This window comes from Brassica napus, chromosome C9 (assembly GCF_020379485.1).
Source record: "Brassica napus cultivar Da-Ae chromosome C9, Da-Ae, whole genome shotgun sequence".
NCBI classification, from domain to species: Eukaryota; Viridiplantae; Streptophyta; class Magnoliopsida; order Brassicales; family Brassicaceae; genus Brassica; species Brassica napus.
The window spans coordinates 17,948,305-17,968,348 of record NC_063452.1 but is presented as its reverse complement, the minus strand read 5'-3'; the positions used below and the strand labels follow the sequence as shown (position 1 = coordinate 17,968,348).

The 20,044-nt window shown below is 34.1% G+C and overlaps 1 protein-coding gene across 1 annotated transcript; it reads left to right on the top strand.

The window, feature by feature from the left end:
• Window positions 1–2,563: 2,563 nt before the first annotated feature.
• LOC106378682 lies at window positions 2,564–3,406 on the top strand. The gene has a single exon (XM_013818776.1). The coding sequence runs from the start codon at window positions 2,564–2,566 to the stop codon at window positions 3,404–3,406; it is 843 nt and encodes a 280-aa protein (XP_013674230.1).
• Window positions 3,407–20,044: the final 16,638 nt, after the last annotated feature.

Below are 20,044 nucleotides of genomic sequence, written 5' to 3'. Positions count from 1 at the left end.
TCCGAATTTATATTTTTAAATTTTTTGATTTTAAATGGTTGTCTAAATTTGTTATTTATAATGATTTAAGTATGGAATTAGAAAAAAATATATTTTAAATAATATTAAACTAAAATTTGTATATCATATAACAAAATATAATATGATACTAGGATAAGATTCGCGCCTTGCGCCGGGTGAGTTTACAAAAAAATTATACAGTTATGAGAAAAAGAAAAATGATATGTTAGTCGGTTTGTTGTATATCTAAATAGAAAAAATATATTTTGTAAATAATATTTTATAAATTGGGGGGGGGGGGGGAGGGGGTTGGGGGTGGGAGAAATTAACTGCAATTGGGATCGTGGAGCTTGATTGAAATTCCAAATTCATTCGCCGATTTTTGTTGAATATGTTGAAGTCATAGAAATATAATTTTGTTCCAATTTTTTTTACCAGGATCATCTACTATGATGATTTAGATATGATTTAAAAAAAAAAACTAAAAGACAACTCACCAGAATTTGGAATTTTTTAAAAATGTTTTCACATCATTATATGGAAATTGTTAATGTAATAAAATATAAATACATAATAGATAAGTAAAAAAATATTATTGTTAATTCTGGGAAATTAATTGCAATTGGGATCGTCGAGCTTGATTAAAATTCCAAATTCGTTCGCCGATTTTTGTTGAATATGTTGAAGTCATAGAAATATAACTTTGTTCCAATTTTTTTACGAGGATCATCTTTTATGATGATTTAGATATGATTTAAAAAAAAAACTAAAAGACAACTCACCAGAATTTGGAATTTTTAAAAAATGTTTTCACATCATTAAATGGAAATTGTTAATGTAATAAAATATAAATACATAATAGATAAGTAAAAAAATTATTATTGTTAATTCTGGGCCAAATCATAAGGCAACATATTTCATCAGCCCAATTTTGTAATATGATAAGATTGAGGCCCAATGTTATAATCCACTTACACTTTTCATATACACAGTTAACCAAAAATTTTTTTTCTTTTTTTTCCGAAATATACCCTATCCTTCGTCTTCCATTTCGTCGCTTCTGAACTAACGACGGTCAATTTTTCTTCGAACCTGCATGCGAAATGAATTCACCTTCCACAGATCTTCAATGAAATGAATCAAAGGTTCTATGTACTCTACCGAGTTATGTATTAGCTCCGTCAATCAAAAGCTATAAGGTTAGTCTCATTGTTTTGTCCCCAAAGATCTGGATTATCCGTTCATAATTGATCGAAGTTTGATTCATTTCACATCGACAACAGCATTGATAGACATTATTGCTCAAGAGAATAGGTTTTTGCTACGTTACTTGTTTGTAAGAGGATAAGGATTTATTTGGTGCTAGGCATCGTTTATATAGGAATATTTTTAGGTTAACATAGGCGAAATTTTTTACATTAACAGAAACGGAATCCACATATTGTATCCCCTAGACTATATTTGCAAAGTGATTTTGCCACATGTCCTTTCTACAATCAATTTCACAAAAAAAATATGACATGGCTACTGAAATTGATGACATGTCTTATAACTTAATAGGACATGGACAATTGCATTTAATGTTAATTTATATTTTTGTAATTTTTTAAAAAATTGTAATAACTCATATATTACATTTAATGTCAATTTATATTTTTGGAAATTTTTTTAGAATATGGGAATAACTTTTAAATCATCATTAAAATAAATATATTCAAATATAGCATTATAAATTTCGAAATATAATTTAGTTATATATTTGTAAATTATACAATTTTATTACTAAAATTTTCAAAAATGTATACAATTTTTTTAGAAAATTATAAAAAATTAATCGTAAAATTATTATTTTCTTATATATATAAATTTTTTATAAATATTGTTTAATTTAATTTTTGGTAATTATGTAACTTTTACAAATTTATTTAATATATTTAATTAAAATAAATAGATAGAAAAATCTATCTAAGATTATAATTTCAAATATATACATGCATATTCTTAAATATATTTTTTATGTTTAATTAAATCAAATTTATATTAAAATATTGATATGAAAAAAAAAATTTAAAATATTAATAAAATTTTATTTTAAAATATAATTTATATTTATCTGTTAAAAAATATTTTAAATTTTTTTACTGCACATGGTGCAGGAAGACACCTAGTTTTCCATATGTATCGCAAACTTAATTTCTATGTAAGACTTGCTCCCAAAGTTATCGTGTTTTAAATACAAAATTAACTTATTTTTAAGATACGCGCTTGCTTACGAAGGCAAAATAATCCCCTTAATATTTTCTACCTCTCATACGAAAAGTTGTACTTTTGATACGGAAAGGAAGGAGGCTTAGGCGTACGGAAAATTAAAGAAGTGTCGCTGGTTTTCGCACTCAAATTGATATGGTGTATCTTCACAGATTCAGAGTCGTTGTGGGGTAAGTGGGTGAAGCAAACATTACTGCGGGGAGTCTCCTTTTGGGACGTTAAGGAAGGCTCCACAGGATCCTGAGTCTGGAAAAAGCTTCTCCAACTCCGATCTGTCGCGCAAAGGTTTCTCAAGATGGATATTCATGATGGGAAATTGGTGAAATTTTGGACAGATATTTGGCACCCAATCGGCCGACTGATCGAGATCGTGGGGGACCGTGGGAGGCTGAAACTCGGCATAACCACTAGCGCTTGTATTGCGGATGTCCTTGTAGAGAATGAGTGGAGGTTCAGACGTACTCGAGATACGACTGTTCAAAACATGATCGTCAAAGTCCAAGAGTTAGGAGTTGTGCTGGAAACAAATGTACAAGATGAGGTACTTTGGAAAAGGAAGGACGATGAGTATGGAAGGGAATTCTCTGCTGCAGCGACATGGGAACAAATTAGATGCAAAAGGCCGGTGGTAGTCTGGAGTAAGCTTATTTGGTTTGCGCAAGGAGTTCCAAGGTATGCATTTATCACTTGGTTGGCAGTTAAAGATAGACTTTCAACAGGTAGCAAAATGCCAGCTTGGGGGCAGGTTCAATGCTGTGTGTTCTGTGGGGAGCCTGATGAAACTAGAAATCACTTGTTCTTTGCTTGTCCTTACTCGTACACGCTTTGGCTACAAGTGATTGGCACACTCTTGCGGCCTCCTCCATCGCCGGACTGGAATGATATTGTAGCGCGAATCATGGCAAGGTCTGTGAGGAGTTTGCAGTCCATACTCTTGCGGCTAGCATTTCAGGTCTCTATCTATTATCTATGGAAAGAACGGAATGAGAGACGACATGGACAGCCTGCAAAGCCTGTTGCTCAGTCGGCGAAGTTCATTGAAAAGACTATAAGACAAAGGATCATGTCTACAAAGTACTATGAGAAGCAGAAACTCAAAGGACTAATGCAGTGTTGGTTTAGTGCAAGGCAGCCATAGGAATAACTAGGTTTCATAGTTTGAGTTATGATAGAATCCTTTAGTTATTGCTGTACATAAACATTCTTTTTCCTGATGATCAATAAATTTAACAATTCATAAAAAAAAAAAAAAGTTGTACTTTTGATTTCTCATCACAGCATTCATGAATCTTCTTTATCTAACTTGAAATTAATTATGATACAAACTTTGGATGCTGAATTGATGAGCAAGGAAAATATATTGTATATTTAATAAACCCATTCAAATACGACCAAAGCTTCAACCGTTAAATAATAAATCATAGGGGTTGATTGGCAAGTGCTTTAGAAGTGCTGTAAGATCTCTCTACAGCCTAAATTATTTCTACAGCCCAAAATTTTGCCAATCATGCTTTGTAAAGATTTTTTGAAGTTACAGATTTTTCTTTCCTTTTTATTTATTTTTAGCTGTGGAAAGCCATAAATCTAGGGCACTTATTTTTTGCTTTAGAAAATTTATATGTAAGTCTTTGAATCTTTTTAAACCTACAGCTAATATTCTACAGCAAAAAAAATCTACAGATTTATTTCTAAAGCAAAAATATAAAGCTACAGCTCATCCCAATCATCCTCATAATTGTTGTAAATTAATGGGAGAAAGAGATTGTCTATATCTCATAATTATGGAGCCTTTTATATATATAGGGAATTACAATAGACCGTCATAGATAAATGAAAAGTATACAAATCCTAAAGTGATTAGGAAAAAAAAATCCTAATCATACAAGGAAAAGGAAGCTGTCTAAGTAGAAAGGAAATAGGCCTATTTGGTTATGGCATTCACAAATCGGTTCATAACACTCCCCATTGAATGTTATAACCATAAGAGCTCGTAATACGCTTTGGATGTTGCCTCATTAAAACATTTCCAGGAAAACCCAGTGGGACAAAACCATGGATAAGGAAAAATAGTACAACACATATTACTCCCCCTGATTTGAACCTCACTGAAAGGTTGATGTTGGAAGGTTCTTGATGAATAGATCTTCTGAACTGTCACTTGAATGAACATGAAGTACTTGGAACCCTCTCGTCTTCTAGAACTCGTTGGTGAAGAAAACTTGGGTAGAATATGTTACTTAGCCGTCGATCATCATATACTCTGATCGAATGGACCTTGACTACACACGCCTACGGCTTGCCCCATGATAGTTGGTCTTTCTTTACCATCGGCCACAATCTGATCGAACATATTGAGTTATGGACCTCCAACCCTGCGACCAAATATACTAACGAATTTCTTGGCTAATGTTGCTGCGATGGTTTGTTTCATAACCTGTCTGAGATCTGATAGATAACATGTATCAACAAAACCAATTAACCCTTCTTTGGGCTGGTTAGTATAAAATAAATCAAAATATATGTCTAATCCCGTGCCAGTGCCTTTAGGTCAGATATGCGCTAAGTTTAGATAGTAAATACACGACAAAACATGTATCGGTCCTAGTGTAGCTTGCCAGATACATCAAAACTCCTATGGCACTGAGATATGGCATTTCGGGACCAAGAACTTCTTCATCCTCTCTCATTGGACCATGCACACGAATTTGTTATTTATCAAATCTCTTGAGTACCTTTTCTGTAAATGTCATTTGATGCACAAGGATTTCATTATTAATGTACTCAAATTGTAAATCCAAACAGAATTTCGTTTTGCCTAGGTTTTTCATCTCAAATCTTTCTTAAGATATTCCGCTGTTTGGGACATGTATCCAGAGGTTCAGATTATCAACATACACTGATATTTTCGAATTTATTTATGCAATGTTGTTCTCGAGAACTTGTTTTATCTTTGAGCTCAATAACCTCTGGTACTTCTATCTTTTTATCCAGTGGACCATCTAATTTCCTTTCTTATATATATAGCCAGACTTATTAGGAATCTAAAAGTATATGTATCCACCACAGGGGATTATATTTCCTCATAACCTATTCCTGGTCTATTGTGAGAATCCTTGTGCAATAAGCCATGCTTTATATATCACGATTTCTCATATTCATTTCTCTTACTCACAAAGACCCATTTATATCCACTGGTTTATATCATATGGCGTCTACATTATATGATGAAATACGTCTCTCTTCTTTAAATAGTCTAACTCCATGTTTCTATTTAATCCAATCTGATCTTACGAGTGTGCACTCTTATATTGACGTGGGTTCGTGATCCTCGTTTATATCCATTAGTTCAAGTGCTACCTTGTGTATAAATATATCATCTATGTGTCGACATTCTTATGTGTTCCATTATGTTCCAGACATGATATAATCGATTACAAACTCATTATTATCAGGACCATTAGTACCCTGAAGCTTGGCGTCCCAAGCCTCAGTGTTTTGTACCTTAGAGCCGGCCGGCTTTGTTTTCATGTCTAGGATGGTTTCCTCGACCTCGGATTTGTTTATCATTCTCTGCACCTTTCTTTTGTTTCCGAGGATTCTTATCTTTGGAACCTATCGGTCTACCACGTTTCAAACGTTTTCTAAACTCTGTAGCAACTTTATTATGTCCTTCTTGGACTTCATTTCGAATTGGTACATTATAAGCTGATATATATGACTTAGTCACTCTCTTTCGGGTCAGCAAATGAGTTCTGGCAATTGATTAGCTAGCTTTTGTAAATGTATTATCTTTTGGACGTCTAATTCACATTCTTTAGTCCGAGGATCTTGCCAAGACAATGATGGTTGATTCCATGTAATCTCTTTTACTCTTTTACCAGCTTATTACTTTCTCCCCCTAATCTGTATACCTGGCCTCAAACTGATCACCCATATTTGGCTCAAGGTACTTAATAATTGTGGGAGAATCATATCCAACATATATCCCCATCCTCCTTTGAGGTCCCATCTTAGTTCTCTGTGGTGGAGTAATTGTATATAGACGGCATATCCAAATGTCTTACGATGGGATATGTTTGGCTCTTGACCCGTTATCTAATCGATGGGAAATATCTATGCTCACTAAATGGCCTGATGCATATTAACTTAGATGCATGTAAATTTCGTGTGGCCCAAGCTGTGACTGGGAGTTTTGACCTCATAAGTAATGGTCTAGCAATCATTACTTATGCGTTTAATAAAAGATTTCGGCCAAGCCGTTCTTGGTATGGACATGTATCACGGAATTTTCCACACTTACCCTCATGGACATACCATAATCATTTAAATGCTTAAGACATGTATTTACCAGTTTATTATTTACTTAGTCTCTTTGACTGGTGATGGCCTATCAATGAGTTTCTCTTGTGTACATGCTATACACGTGAGATTCTTTGGGATAACTCTTTCTTCCTTTCAATGTGTTCCCATTTGTATATCAATTTCTCATTATGTTTGAACCAGGATGGCCAATCCGGTTATGCCGTAAAGACCAGAAGAGAATGCATGTATAGTCTCGACCATTTTTCTATGGTCTTGGGCGAATTTTATATATCTAAAAGGAACTTTTTATTTCCTTTGCCCATTGTTTCAATATGGAAACCACTCTTATATCTTTTAAACTTAATGGGCTTCTATGAGTGAATATAAATCATTAGATCTCTTTAGTCTGGCCGTAGCCTATCATGAGAATGACTATACCCGCAACTATATTTATTATAAACTTATATATTTGAAAATCAACATTATTCTTTTAAGCAATAAGAAGTTTCATATTCCGTAGGATCATCTCTTTCATGATCAAAAATCATCTTTACCATCTTTATATACCAAGTGGGCTTCAAGATTCTTCCCTTTCAGACTCTCTTGATAGAGGCCACAAAGATGTTTGGGAGTCCTACATATCTTAGCCCAATGGTTCCCCATTCCACTTCTATGGCACACTGATTTGGTCGAGCTTTGTGGTTTAAAGGATATACCACGGTCTCTGCCTCGACCATGGCTCAAATTAGGTTGATACCCAGGGCCTTTGCCATAGTGGTTCCCACGGCCAAATGTATAATAGTGGCCATGGTCACGTCCTTTCTACCCTCCACGGCCATGGCCGTGTGGTCTATTATCCTGGACATGGTTAGATTCTTTGGATTCTTTCTTTTCCTTTGCGGCCTTATTGGCTTCAGGTAAGGAGGTATCAATTCATTGTTTCTTATTAGCTAGCAATAGGCTCATCCACGGACTTGTAGTCCTGGATTCTGAGATTCCTCCATAGCTTTTGGTAATAACACCTTTCTTTGGTGATCATATCTCGATTTGAATTATGTCCAAAGGTCTAAAGGATTCTCAATTGTCAAATACTGATCTTTGAGACTCTCAATAAGATGATGGCGAATAATTAATATTGCCATGTATCAATCTTTCTCATTGGCATTATTGCCTTCTATGATACATTCACCAAGTATTTTTGACTTTAGGATAATCTTTGTATCCAATGTCCACCGTAAATAATTATCTCCAGAGAGATTTAGGGCAGCAAAATCCTGGTTGATTTTTGACATCTCAAATCATATATCACTAAATATTTAGGTATAATTTTCATGTGGTCTTACTCTTGAAAATAATCAGTTCGGATTTCAATCTTCTGAGGACAATGAAAATATCAATCTTAAAGGCATTTAATCAATCAGTCAATTTCTAGCAAGTCTCAACAATACTATTTTTATGTGCTCATAATATTATGGTTTATCAAGACTAACAAAAACGGATTCAATTAGTCATGCAATTAGGGTTTAACAATCAATGGATTTTAGCAAGACTAGTAAAAGATTCATTAATCACTCAATCAGTTTCAAGGCTGATTGGTATTTAGCATAAACCGTGTGTAAATAATCTATCTAGTATCCAAATTTATCAAACCTCAAAAACATATAATCAGATCAATCAATTTAATAGAACTCATAAGCATAATGAATTTAGGGTTTCAAGTTTCAGATATGCGGATAAAGGTTAGGACTAGAATTAGGGTTTCATGATTTCTAATCAGATCAATCAATAAAATCGAACTTAGCATACTATCTTAAACCTCAAGACACTAGATTTTATCATGAATCTATCAACCTAGCATACGGATTCTCTATTCTCAAAGACATCCAAATCAGATCAATATAACCTATCATACGGATTATTTAGGGCTTTTATTTAAAACAGATCAGATTATAAAACTATCAATCTTAGCAGATGATATTAAACCTCAAGAATCATGCAATCAGATCATTCGGATTTTAAACAAGTAAACCTCAATCAATATATCAACCTATCGGATTATATAAGCAAAGCAAGCTAGCAACATATCGGATTCAATCAATGTTTTAACATGCTGGTCGGTTTAAACAATTTTAAATCAGATGAACAATTAACAAAGCAGAATGAGAAAATAAATCTATCAATCCTAACTGTGATTAAAGCATTAATAAAAACAAGTCGGATTTAATCAAGACTTAAACAGATCAGAATTATTAAACTAGCAGGATGAGAATAATAAATCTAGCAACTTAACGGTCAAACAATTCTAGCAACATAGCATCAGATTCAATCAGATTTAAAACCTCAATGATAAAAACCGAAAACAGTTTTGATTTCAAAAATATTTGATTAGGGTTTTAATATGTGATTTGATAATTATAGTATAATTAATTCTGATACTTATATTATTTAGGGTTTATAGATATAGGGTTAGGGCTTATCGGATTTTAACTTGTTAAATCTGATTTGGGGTTTTAATCATGTAGGAACATGACTTAAGGTTTATCGGATTACTAGAATCCGATTTGGAGTTTTAAGGTTTTAGGGTTTAGATGTTTACCTTAACCTCCAAACGGGTTGAACGGACCACCGAGAATCGAGAAGAACTTTGCGAGCTGGTACGTGCCGGATCGGATCGTCGGGATCGTCAGTCGGATGCGCTATCGGGTTCGCCTGGTCGTCGGTACGTCAGGATGCGAACATATCGTCTAGTTGGGTACTTATCGGATCGTCGGATCGACTGAGCTTCTATCGGGTCGTCGGATTGACTGGTCGTATCGGTTGGCTTTATCGGATGAGAGGGTAACCGCCGAGAGAGAAAGAAAAATTGGGGTTTATGATGATCAAGGTTCAAAATGAGAAAGAAAATGAAAATAAGGTTTCTGATCGATTTTAGAACTCGGGGAATTGGTTAGAGCGCCGTGCTGATAACGTGTTGTAAATTAATGGGAGAAAGAGATTGTCTATATCTCATAATTATGGAGTCCTTTATATATATATAGGGAATTACAATAGACCGTCATAGATAAATGGAAAGTATACAAATCATAAAGTTATTAGGAAAAAGAAATCCTAAACATACAAGGAAAAGGAAACTGTCTAAGTAGAAAAGAAATATGCCTATTTGGTTATGACATTCACAAATCGGTTCATAACAATAGTTATATATTGCTTCAACCGTCTGTATTCGTTTTGTTATCAATGGTGCTGAGAACTTTAATATTATAACCCGGTCTGATTAAGGGTATCAGATTTGGAACCGATTCAATGTATAAGCATACTTTAAATTTGCCATATTGACATGAACATATTTCTATCAAACACATAAATACCGTATATATATACACTTTGCGCGGGGTAAACTTCATTTTTTAAAAAGCTCCTTCGAATAAAACATACAAACAGCAATGACGAACAGACATGTTGAGTTAGCAGAGAAGCAGAACAACAGCAGCACATCTTTCTACTACAAAAAGATTCCATCGTATACGACTTGAACTGAACCAGCGACCATGCCAGCACTATGAAAATACTTTAAAGGAGTTATATTGACATAAACATATTTATATCAAACACGTAAAGCCCGTATATACATTTCTTGTATATGTAAATAGTGAAAGCATTGAACTGTGTTTCTCATAATATGAATTGTGTTCACCAACTTTAAAAGGACTACTAATAACTATAAGACACATACTAAATTGCGAACAGATTTTAACCATACGACACTTTACATAAGCTCCATCGGAAATAACAGACACACAGAATTGGCGAACAGATTTTAACCATAAGCTCCATAGACTACGACTCGAACTAAATTGCGAACAGACACACAACAATGGCGAATGTCGAACAGACACACAGCAGGACCTATTTCTACGACCAAAGCAGAACACACGGCAATGGCGAACAGAAGAAGAACACCAGCAGCACCTATTTCTACGACCAAAGCTCCATAGACTACGACTTCAACTGAACCGGCGTCGTTCGCTCTATTTTATGTAACGTTATGATTTTAACCATAATATACACGACTGTCCGTATAAATTAAAACTTGTATTTTCCTAGGACAATTATTTTTAGACTATGCTCCAACGATACTTCTTAAAAACACGCCACTTCAGCAATTTTAAGCTCTATACTAGATCTCGACCCGCGCAATCGCACGGATTTTTGTTTTTATTTATTTTTATATAAATATTTTGTTTTCAATTCGAAATTAGTATATATTATAATATATATGTGTCTATCAATTTTTAAAACATAATAAGTTTACTATATTTTTTTTTCATTGAATAGATTGTTTCAAACTTTCACATGTATTTGTATCTTCTTCTATATATATTTTTTCGGATTATTATTTCATTATTAAAATCATAACTATATACATAAAGATTAGTAAAATATTGTTTTATTATCATATTCAAAGATATTGTAACATTTCACAAATTTAGAAAGTTTTTAAAAAATTAAAATTTTCGCTTCATAGATTTATATTATCGAGTAGATAATTAAACATTTAGTTTTTGTTTAATTTTTAAAATAAACTATATAGTTTAAAATTTGTTTTCATTGGTTTAAGGTAGTAAAAATTAATCATTGTTAGATAATATGATTTTTGTTATTTAAAAAAAATCTTTATAATTTTAAAAGTTAACATCGACAAATATTTAAATATTTAGCATATAGAGGTATAGTATTACAACATTAAATTATATCTATTTAATTTATACTATCTATAAATCCAATGGATCATTTATTGTTTAAATCCAATTATTGATAGCACAATAAAAATTTCTTGTATACCCAAAATTTAAATGATAAGATTAGATATTAAATTTAACGTGACTTTCTAGGAATATGTCCATTAGGTCCATTTTTAAAAAAATCACACATGAATCAAAGTTGTGACTTCTGTTTTAATATATAAGATACCCAGACCCAAAAACTGAACTAAAACTAATACGAAAATACATGTTTAGGTTCTGAATGGAGCAAAAATCTATTGGGTGTTGTTTTTGGACCCGTGGATCTCTATTCAAGTTCGGGTACCCAAAATATCTAAAATATTTTGTATATACTTTGTATATTTTCATATTTCAGATATGTTTTCACTATTATAAATATTATTTTTAAGTTTCTGATGTGATTTTTGGTTATAGTTTCGGGTTTCTGTAAAATTTCAAAATTGTTAAATTATGTTTTTGGTAATATAATAATTTTTATAAGTAATGTGTAAATTTTGTAGGTCTATATTAAGCATAAAATATGGTGTATAACAACAGACCCGGATGTAGGTCTATATTTTTTATTTTATTTAAGTATTTAGTTCAAATCTTGAGTTTTTTTGAAGTAATTAGCTCAAATTCTATGATAATGCTCCATCAAATTTAAAAGTTTGTATTTGTGCTCCCAATTAAAAAATTTCCAAGATCTGTCACTGTATAGCAATATTTCATAACAACCATAATGTTTGAGGTGTTAAAATATTTTAGAAAAGAAGTTTATCACATGAACTAAAGAGTAACAATAGGAGCCATTTGAAATATTTCAAATTTTTTGTATGGTTAGAATAATTAGTGGTAGGATAAAAAATAATAAAATAGTTATACATTGGTTCAACAATCTTTTTATGGTAGATTTTAAGAATGATTCCTTTTTATTAGTATAGATATATGTACATAAAATTTTATATGATTATGTCTCGATATAATTTTGGTTTTGATGATGTATTAGCTGTCGATTAAAATTAGAATGAAGACACTATAATTCTCATGAAATACTAATGTATTATATATGGTAACATCTTTTTGTTGACATATGGCAACTATTACGTAAAAAAATAAAAGTAATAATACTATCAATGAATACTTATGTAGTTGTCGTAGATGTATATTATGATATTCTAAGGATGTAAATGATGGTTGCACAAAAAAGGATATTAATGATATTCGAATTCAGAATCGTACATATGATAATTATTAGGAGATATATAGGGAGATTATTTAGTTGGTTTACAAAATACTAATGAAAGGGTCCAACAACCTTTTATAGATAGATTTTTTTTAAGAATCCTTACCTTTTAATAGTATAGATAACTGCCGCATAGGACTGGAGCTTTTTTTAATTCTTAAAATTCAGTTTATAACTTTTTAAAAGATGCTCAATTAATATATAGGGGATTTTGAAATGTGAATTTATTTATCAACCAAAAAGAAATTAAAGACTTCAAAAATCAATTTATGTTACAAATATAAACAAGATGTTATGACATGAATCATCTCTTTTTTTAACGAAGACATGAATCATCTTGTAGAAATACGATAATGGAAATTTGATCATGCTACTCATATATGTTTGATTGTTGACGCTATGTAAATCACCGAGAACAGTTCCACAGTTCTGAATTGTCTCATAGAGGAAACGAATAAGCAGTTTAAAATGAAGGACGTGGGATGTAATGGTCGATAGAACTGGTCGGTTGCTTTTCTTGAATTTTCCCTTTGTAGTTGATGTTCTGAATCTTGAGTTTCTGCAGGTTCTTCAAGCCTTGTTTAAGCTGTTTTCAAATTTTTCTTAGCCAAATTCTCGAGAAAGTCTCAGGTCAGTCTAGACATTCAGTTTTATGAATCATGTGCGTTTTGTCTTGCATCAGTAAACTGCATGAGTGATAAAGTCACGTTTTCCGTCACTTTTAGTAGCTTTACCATTATATAGCCACTACAAGAAAACAACGGTATTCTGACGGACATTCCGACGGAAAATGAAATCCTCGGAATATCCTGAGGAATTTTCGAGGAAATTCCGAGGAAACACAAAATTGGATTTCCTCGGAAATTCCTCGGTATATACCGACGGAATTCCGAGGAAGTATCAATCCGTCGGAATATTCCGAGGAAATTCCGAGGAAAAATGTGTTCCTCGGAAAAAACCGATGAATTCCGAGGAAATATTATAGCCGTTGGGGATTTTACAAAATTCCGAGGAAATTCCGACGAACTAGCCTTTTCCGTCGGAATTTCCTCGGTCTGTCGGCAGGATTTAAACTATAATACAAGCACTCCTCTTCCTCTTCATTCACTCCATATCTTCATCCTCCCTCTTACTCTATTTACACACGAATTTGATTCATAAAAAAATATGTCTTCTTCAAATTATTTTCGTTCTTGGATCGATCGACCTCATTTGGATCCGAACACGAGATTGCTTACGGAAGAATACCAACGAGGTATAACCGAATTCATGGGGTTAGTTCACCGACAATCGGAAGCAAAAACAGGTATGTTAAGATATCCTTGCTCTAATTGTAAAAATAGAAAGGTTATTAAAGAGTCGGATGTTTGGACTCATCTATATTTGAGTGGGTTTACACGAAGTTACAAAATTTGGTATCATCATGGGGAAACTGATTATGAACATGGTAGTACTAGCGAACCTCAGCCAACGGTTAGATTAGAAGAACCAATTAGAACGGATGTAGATTATGGTGTAGGTACTGAGCAGATGGTAAATGATCATTTTAGAGGGGAAGATTTACCCAATGCAGAAGCTAGGAGATTTTATGATATGTTGGATGCTGGAAAGCAACCATTGTACGAAGGTTGCAGAGATGGTCATTCAGCTTTATTATCTGCTACAAGATTGATGGGCATTAAAACAGATTATAATTTGGCTGAAGACTGTGTGGATGCGATTGCTGAGTTCCCAAATGTCGGTAGCAAATGCCTCACACCTTGGTACAGGAGGCACAACTCCCATTGCGTGACTGATGCGGCTGTGGTTGTCCCGTATAGCAATGAGCCAATGAGGCGTGTGGCATATCTCAGTACTGGGCTCCAGATAAGTGACTCCTTTGCCTGAGAAGATATATAAACCCCTGTGCCAATCGTTTCCCAGAAGTTCAACAGCTCTGATGTCCAATAAAGACCAGATATCCTCTCCCCTGCACTCAATCCAAATAGTTCGCATAGGTCTGTGAAAGATACCTCAAAGTATACTTTCTGCACTACGAATGACAGAAAACCTTCCTGATGGCTATCATCGGGATGGCTGACGTATGCGGATGCTATGAACTGGCGTACCAACTCCGGATAAGTGGGTTCGTTGAGGTTGCATAGTTGGCCTAGACCCATGTTCTGGAACAGCCCTTCAATGTCTGATTTGATTCCCAATATTGTCATCGTCTCAGGACATGCTAGTTGTGTAGCCGGAACGGCTACCTTCTTCATGTTGTTGTAGTGGGTGGTATCAGACTTATCCCACTTCTTTGGCCTTTGCTTCTCTCGCTGAGACGAACCCTCTTCTTGTGTGTTCTTCTTTGCTGATGTTTTCGTGCGCTTCATTCTCTACAAAATAGAATCATTGCTCTCAACATGGTTATAATCAATTAAGAACTCAAAGAAACATGAAAATGAAAGGCGAAATCGAGTTGTGATAAAAAAAAAACCAAATTGAAAAAAATTCTCAATCCCTAAATCATCTCAAATCCTGTTCCAAACTCGTTGATCACAGACAATTGTGTTCTATTCCATGTTTAAACATCTGTTTCATGCATATTTGATCAAGGAATCAACACGGAAATAAGAAATTCACAAAACCCAAAAAATTGCTCAAGAACACGATTTCAGAATGTGGAGATTCGCGGAGTATACCTGTCTTAGGGTGAAAACGAGTGTAGGAATCAGGTAGAGCTCGAAAAATCAAGGGGAATAGAGCCCAAAATTGTTCAAAACGGATGATTATAGAGAGAGAAAAGGGGGGGGGGCGAATTATAGTGGAAATCGGAGGGGATGAGAGTTCTGAGGTTTTGATCCAAAAAGTTCGGGTTTTGCCTTATAATTCTGTTTCCCGCACACGCATCGATCGATGCGTTTTTGTACAAATACAGATCGATCGATGCGTTTAAAAAAAGGCTCCCGAGATTTTGTTCGATCCATCGATGGGATAATATAATCGATCGATCGTTACGCTTTGGTCCATCTTAGTGATCGATCGATGCGTTTTCGGATATATATCCATCGATCGATCCGTTTATAAAACTTACACAATTTTCCGAGGACATTCCGAGGAACGTTTGAGATTCTCGTTCGATCAATGGGATAATCCAATCGATCGATCACATTGTTACGCTTTGGTCCATCTTAGTGATCGATCGATGCGTTTTTGGATATATATACATCGATCGATCCGTTTATAAAAAAACGTACGAGATTTTCTGAGGACATTCCGAGGAACTCTTGAGAGTCTCGATCGATCGATGGGATAGTCTAATCGATCGATCACATTGTTACGCTTTGGTCCATCTTAATTATCGATCGATGCGTTTTTGGATATATATACATCGATCGATCCGTTTATAAAAAAAAAATTGACGTATTGAAACCCCAAACACTAGTTCCTCGGAATTTCCTCGGAATATTGCGACGGAATTCCGAGGAATAAGAGGGTTTCCTCGGAATTCCCTCGGAATAATCTGAGGAAATTCCGAGGAAATAGGGTTTTTAAACCGAAAACAACGTTTTGCGGTTTGAATAAAGCCTATATAACCCTTATTAAGTGTCTTACGTTCATTATGAAGTCAAAAATTTGTTCCTTACCGTATAATTAACACTTTTCCCATTGTATGAACGAAATCCCACAACATAAGAGAAACACTTATACCTTTTAATGAACGGTAAAGGGAATACTTTCAATTAGTTTTGAAATTTGTTATTTCATGGTTTATGCTCATCTATACAAAGAATCCTCAATGGTATGCATTACAATTGTATAAGAAATGAAATACGGCAAAAAAAAATTGATGTTTTGAAACCCCAAACACTAGTTCCTCGGTATTTCCTCGGAATATTTTCATTTTACCGGGCAAATATTTCACAAAAATTGAAATTAGAATTCCGACGGATAATGTCCGTCGGACCACGAGCCCCTTCTTCTTCCCCATTTCTCTCTTCTTCCTCAGCGCGACTCCTCTCTTCTCTCCGGCGATCTCCCCCTGAAATCCGACGATATCTCCGGCGATCTCCCCCTTCTCTTACACAAATCATGTAAGGACCCTATCCCACTCTCTTAGGTTCTATTTGTTAGGTTTTTGTGTAGTTTTGATAGATTTTTGTTAGGGTGATCGGTTAGGATTGTGATTTGGTTGTATAATAGGTTTAGAATTGTGATTTGGTTGAATAATTTGTTTTGTTGAATTGATTTAGAATTTTTTTATAAATTTTTTTTTATTTTTTTTGTATTTATAAAATCGATTTTTGTATATAAAATCGATTTTTGTATTTTACAAAACGATTTTTCTATATAAATTTGATTTTTTGGATTTTACAAAATATTTTTTGTATATAAATTCGATTTTTTGGATTTTACAAAACATTTTAAATATCTATAAAACTTTTTTGTGATTAAAAACTATTATTTGGGATTTAAAAATATTTTTAATATATATATATATATATATATATATATATATATTATTATTAAAACTATTTTTTGTAATTATTAAACTTTTTTTTATTTATTAAAACTATTTTTTGTAACTATTTTTATATATTTATTAAATATTTTTAATATATATAAATCTTTTTTGTGATTAAATTATTTGGGATTTTGTTTAAAAAAAAAAATTAATTTATATATTTATGTATTTACTAAATATATTTTTTTAATTTACAGGTCTCATGATGATCAGACCCGGCCTCGACAGCGTCGCGGTCGTGGTGGTACGGGGAGCCAGTCTTGGGATTCCAGACATTTTCAGGATTCTCCTTCGCCCCACAGCTCCAACCATACATCTCTCTCTGCTGCACCCGCTCCTGCTTCTCTCGCTCCCGCTGCTGAATCCGCTCCTGTTCCTCCGGGTCCTCCGGGAGTGATGAGTGTTGCGGAGTTGGTTCAACAACCCGGTCGTGACCATCTTCCGTATCTCACTCCGTATCCACATGGACGGGGTCAAACATGGTAATTAAACATTTTTTTTCTTTAAATTTGGATTCATTATTAACCGTTTGTTCTTTTTATTAGGTTCAACCGATCCGGGAACGGGATCAGCGCATGGATCAACCGTATGATGTACTCGGCCCTCGACAGGGGACATCCGACTTTCACTCACTTCCCTACCGACAAGCAGGTTCTGTGGTTTCGTCAGTTTGCGGTAAGTATTCTAATTTTTTACTTATATTTTTAATCTTTAATATAAATTTTCTACTAATTGTGTTTTTTTTTCAGCAAGAGTTCAACTGGAATTCCGATGAGACGCTCTTTATCTATCACCACTTCGTCCATAAAGTTATGGACAACTATGGGAAGCAGATCCACGAGTGGAAGAAGAAGTGGGAAATCAATAAGGTTCGATTTAATTTATTAAACAATTTTTTAATTTATTAAACTATTTTTTAATTTATTAAACTATTTTCTTTTTTTTTATTAAAAGGTCCCAAAGTCGATGAACGACACGATATGGAAGGAGTTGTGTGCGCATTGGGATAAGGAAGAGACGAAATAAACTTCTTCCACCAACTCCACCAACCGCAGGAGCGACCGTAAAGGGAAGGGCATCTACAAGCATAACTTGGGTGCTCAATCTATTGCCACTCTGTGAGATCGCATGGCAAGTTCAACCGCTTTTTCTTCAATTATTTGTGTTTCAGAATTTTAATTTATTGTGCATTTCTTCTAATTTCTAATGTTTCTTTAATTTATGTTTTTTTTCAAGGCGGAAGAAAATGATGGCGAGCCGGTTGATGATCTCGCCCTAATGAGGAGGGCGTATACCAACAAGAAGACCGGCCAGATTGATGACGGTCTTGTGAGGGACATGGTCGACCTGGTCCAAACTCAGGTGGTAGACGAAGTGTCTCAGCTTCAAACCGAGGATGATGCTTCGACGGCTTCGACCAACTTGTCCCGGTTTCGAATCAACGAAATCGTTGAATCCGTAAGTTCTTTTTTTTTTAAAGTTCAATTCATTTATTTCTTGGTTTAAATTTGTAAATTTGGCTATTTTCTATTCAGTCGGTTCCAAAGAAGAAGGGACGTTTGGTCGGTTTGGGTCGTCGCACCCGGTCGGTTCCTCCTTCTTCTGCACCACCGCCCTTTGTTGATCCAGAAGTACTTACGGCTCAGTTGAAGGACAAGGATGATCGCATATCTTTGTTGGAGACCCAGATGGCGGCTCAACAGGCGGGCTATGAGGCACAGAGGAGGCTGAACCAGCAAATGATGGAGATGATGCAGAGGATGTACCCGAACGAGGTGTTCCCGGACGTGCCAGACCCGTAGTTTCTTTTTTTTTCCAAAAACTCGGAATATTTTATTTTTATTTGTGAAACTTTGAATATTAATTAATATGATTTCATTTTTAATTTTAATTTTATTTTTTCGAATTTAAATTTCAAAAATTTTATTTTATAAAAAAAATTAATATTTTTACATTCCGAGGAAATTAATTATATTTTTTACTCGATCGATCGGTGCGTTTTTGGACATAAATCCATCGATCGATCTGTTTATAAAAAACGTTCGGAATATACCGAGGGACACCTTTCTTCGGAATATACCGAGGGACCGGTTCCTCGGAATATACCGAGGGACATGTTCCTCGGAATATACCGAGGGACATGTTCCTCGGAATATACCGAGAGACATGTTCCTCGGAATATACCGAGAGACATGTTCCTAAGAATATTCCGAGGAACATGTCCCTCGGTATATTCTGATCGATCGATGTATATATGTCCAAAAACGCATCGATCGATGAACTTCCGAGGAAATATCCCGACGAAGTTTTCCCTCGGTATATTCCGAGGAGATTTCCGACAAACTAGTGATCCTCGGAATTTCCTCAGAAATTTGTTTCCTCGGAGTTCCGTCGGAAAATTCCGAGGGATTTCCGAGGAAAGAAGAAATTCTGAGGAATTATTTCCGAGGACTTGTTTCGTCGGTATGTCGTCGGAATAACGATATTCCGATGAAATCCCGACGATTTTTACCCTCAGTATCCTTGCTGTTTCTTGTAGTGAGCCACAAGAGTTGGTCTTAGGCCTTGGCTGATAGTATGCTGCAGAGGTGGTACTATTTTTCATGTTTACACTAACCACTTTTACTCTCATTTTGAATGAAAGGTAAAAAATATTTATACCATTAGGGTTAACTAATCTAGACTTATGGTTTAGAGTTGAGGGATGGGGTAGGTTTAGAGTTGAGGGATGGGGTAGAGTTTTTGAAATGTGAAATTTAGGATTCTAATAAATATATATATATAAATACTTAAAAAATATAATTTTTTTAAAAAAATAGTTTCAAACAGAATTTTAAGTTTTCAAAAAGAAAATTTGAAACAAAAAATTGAAAAAAACAAATTCAAAAATTTTTTTTATAAAAATGTTCGAATTTGAAAAAGTGTAATTCGAAAACATAAAAAAAATTATTATTTTTTTTATAT

What these genes read in the sequence shown, in the direction of transcription:
- LOC106378682 (XM_013818776.1), top strand. Translation starts at nt 2,564, where the DNA reads ATGGATATTCATGATGGGAAATTGGTGAAATTTTGGACAGATATTTGG.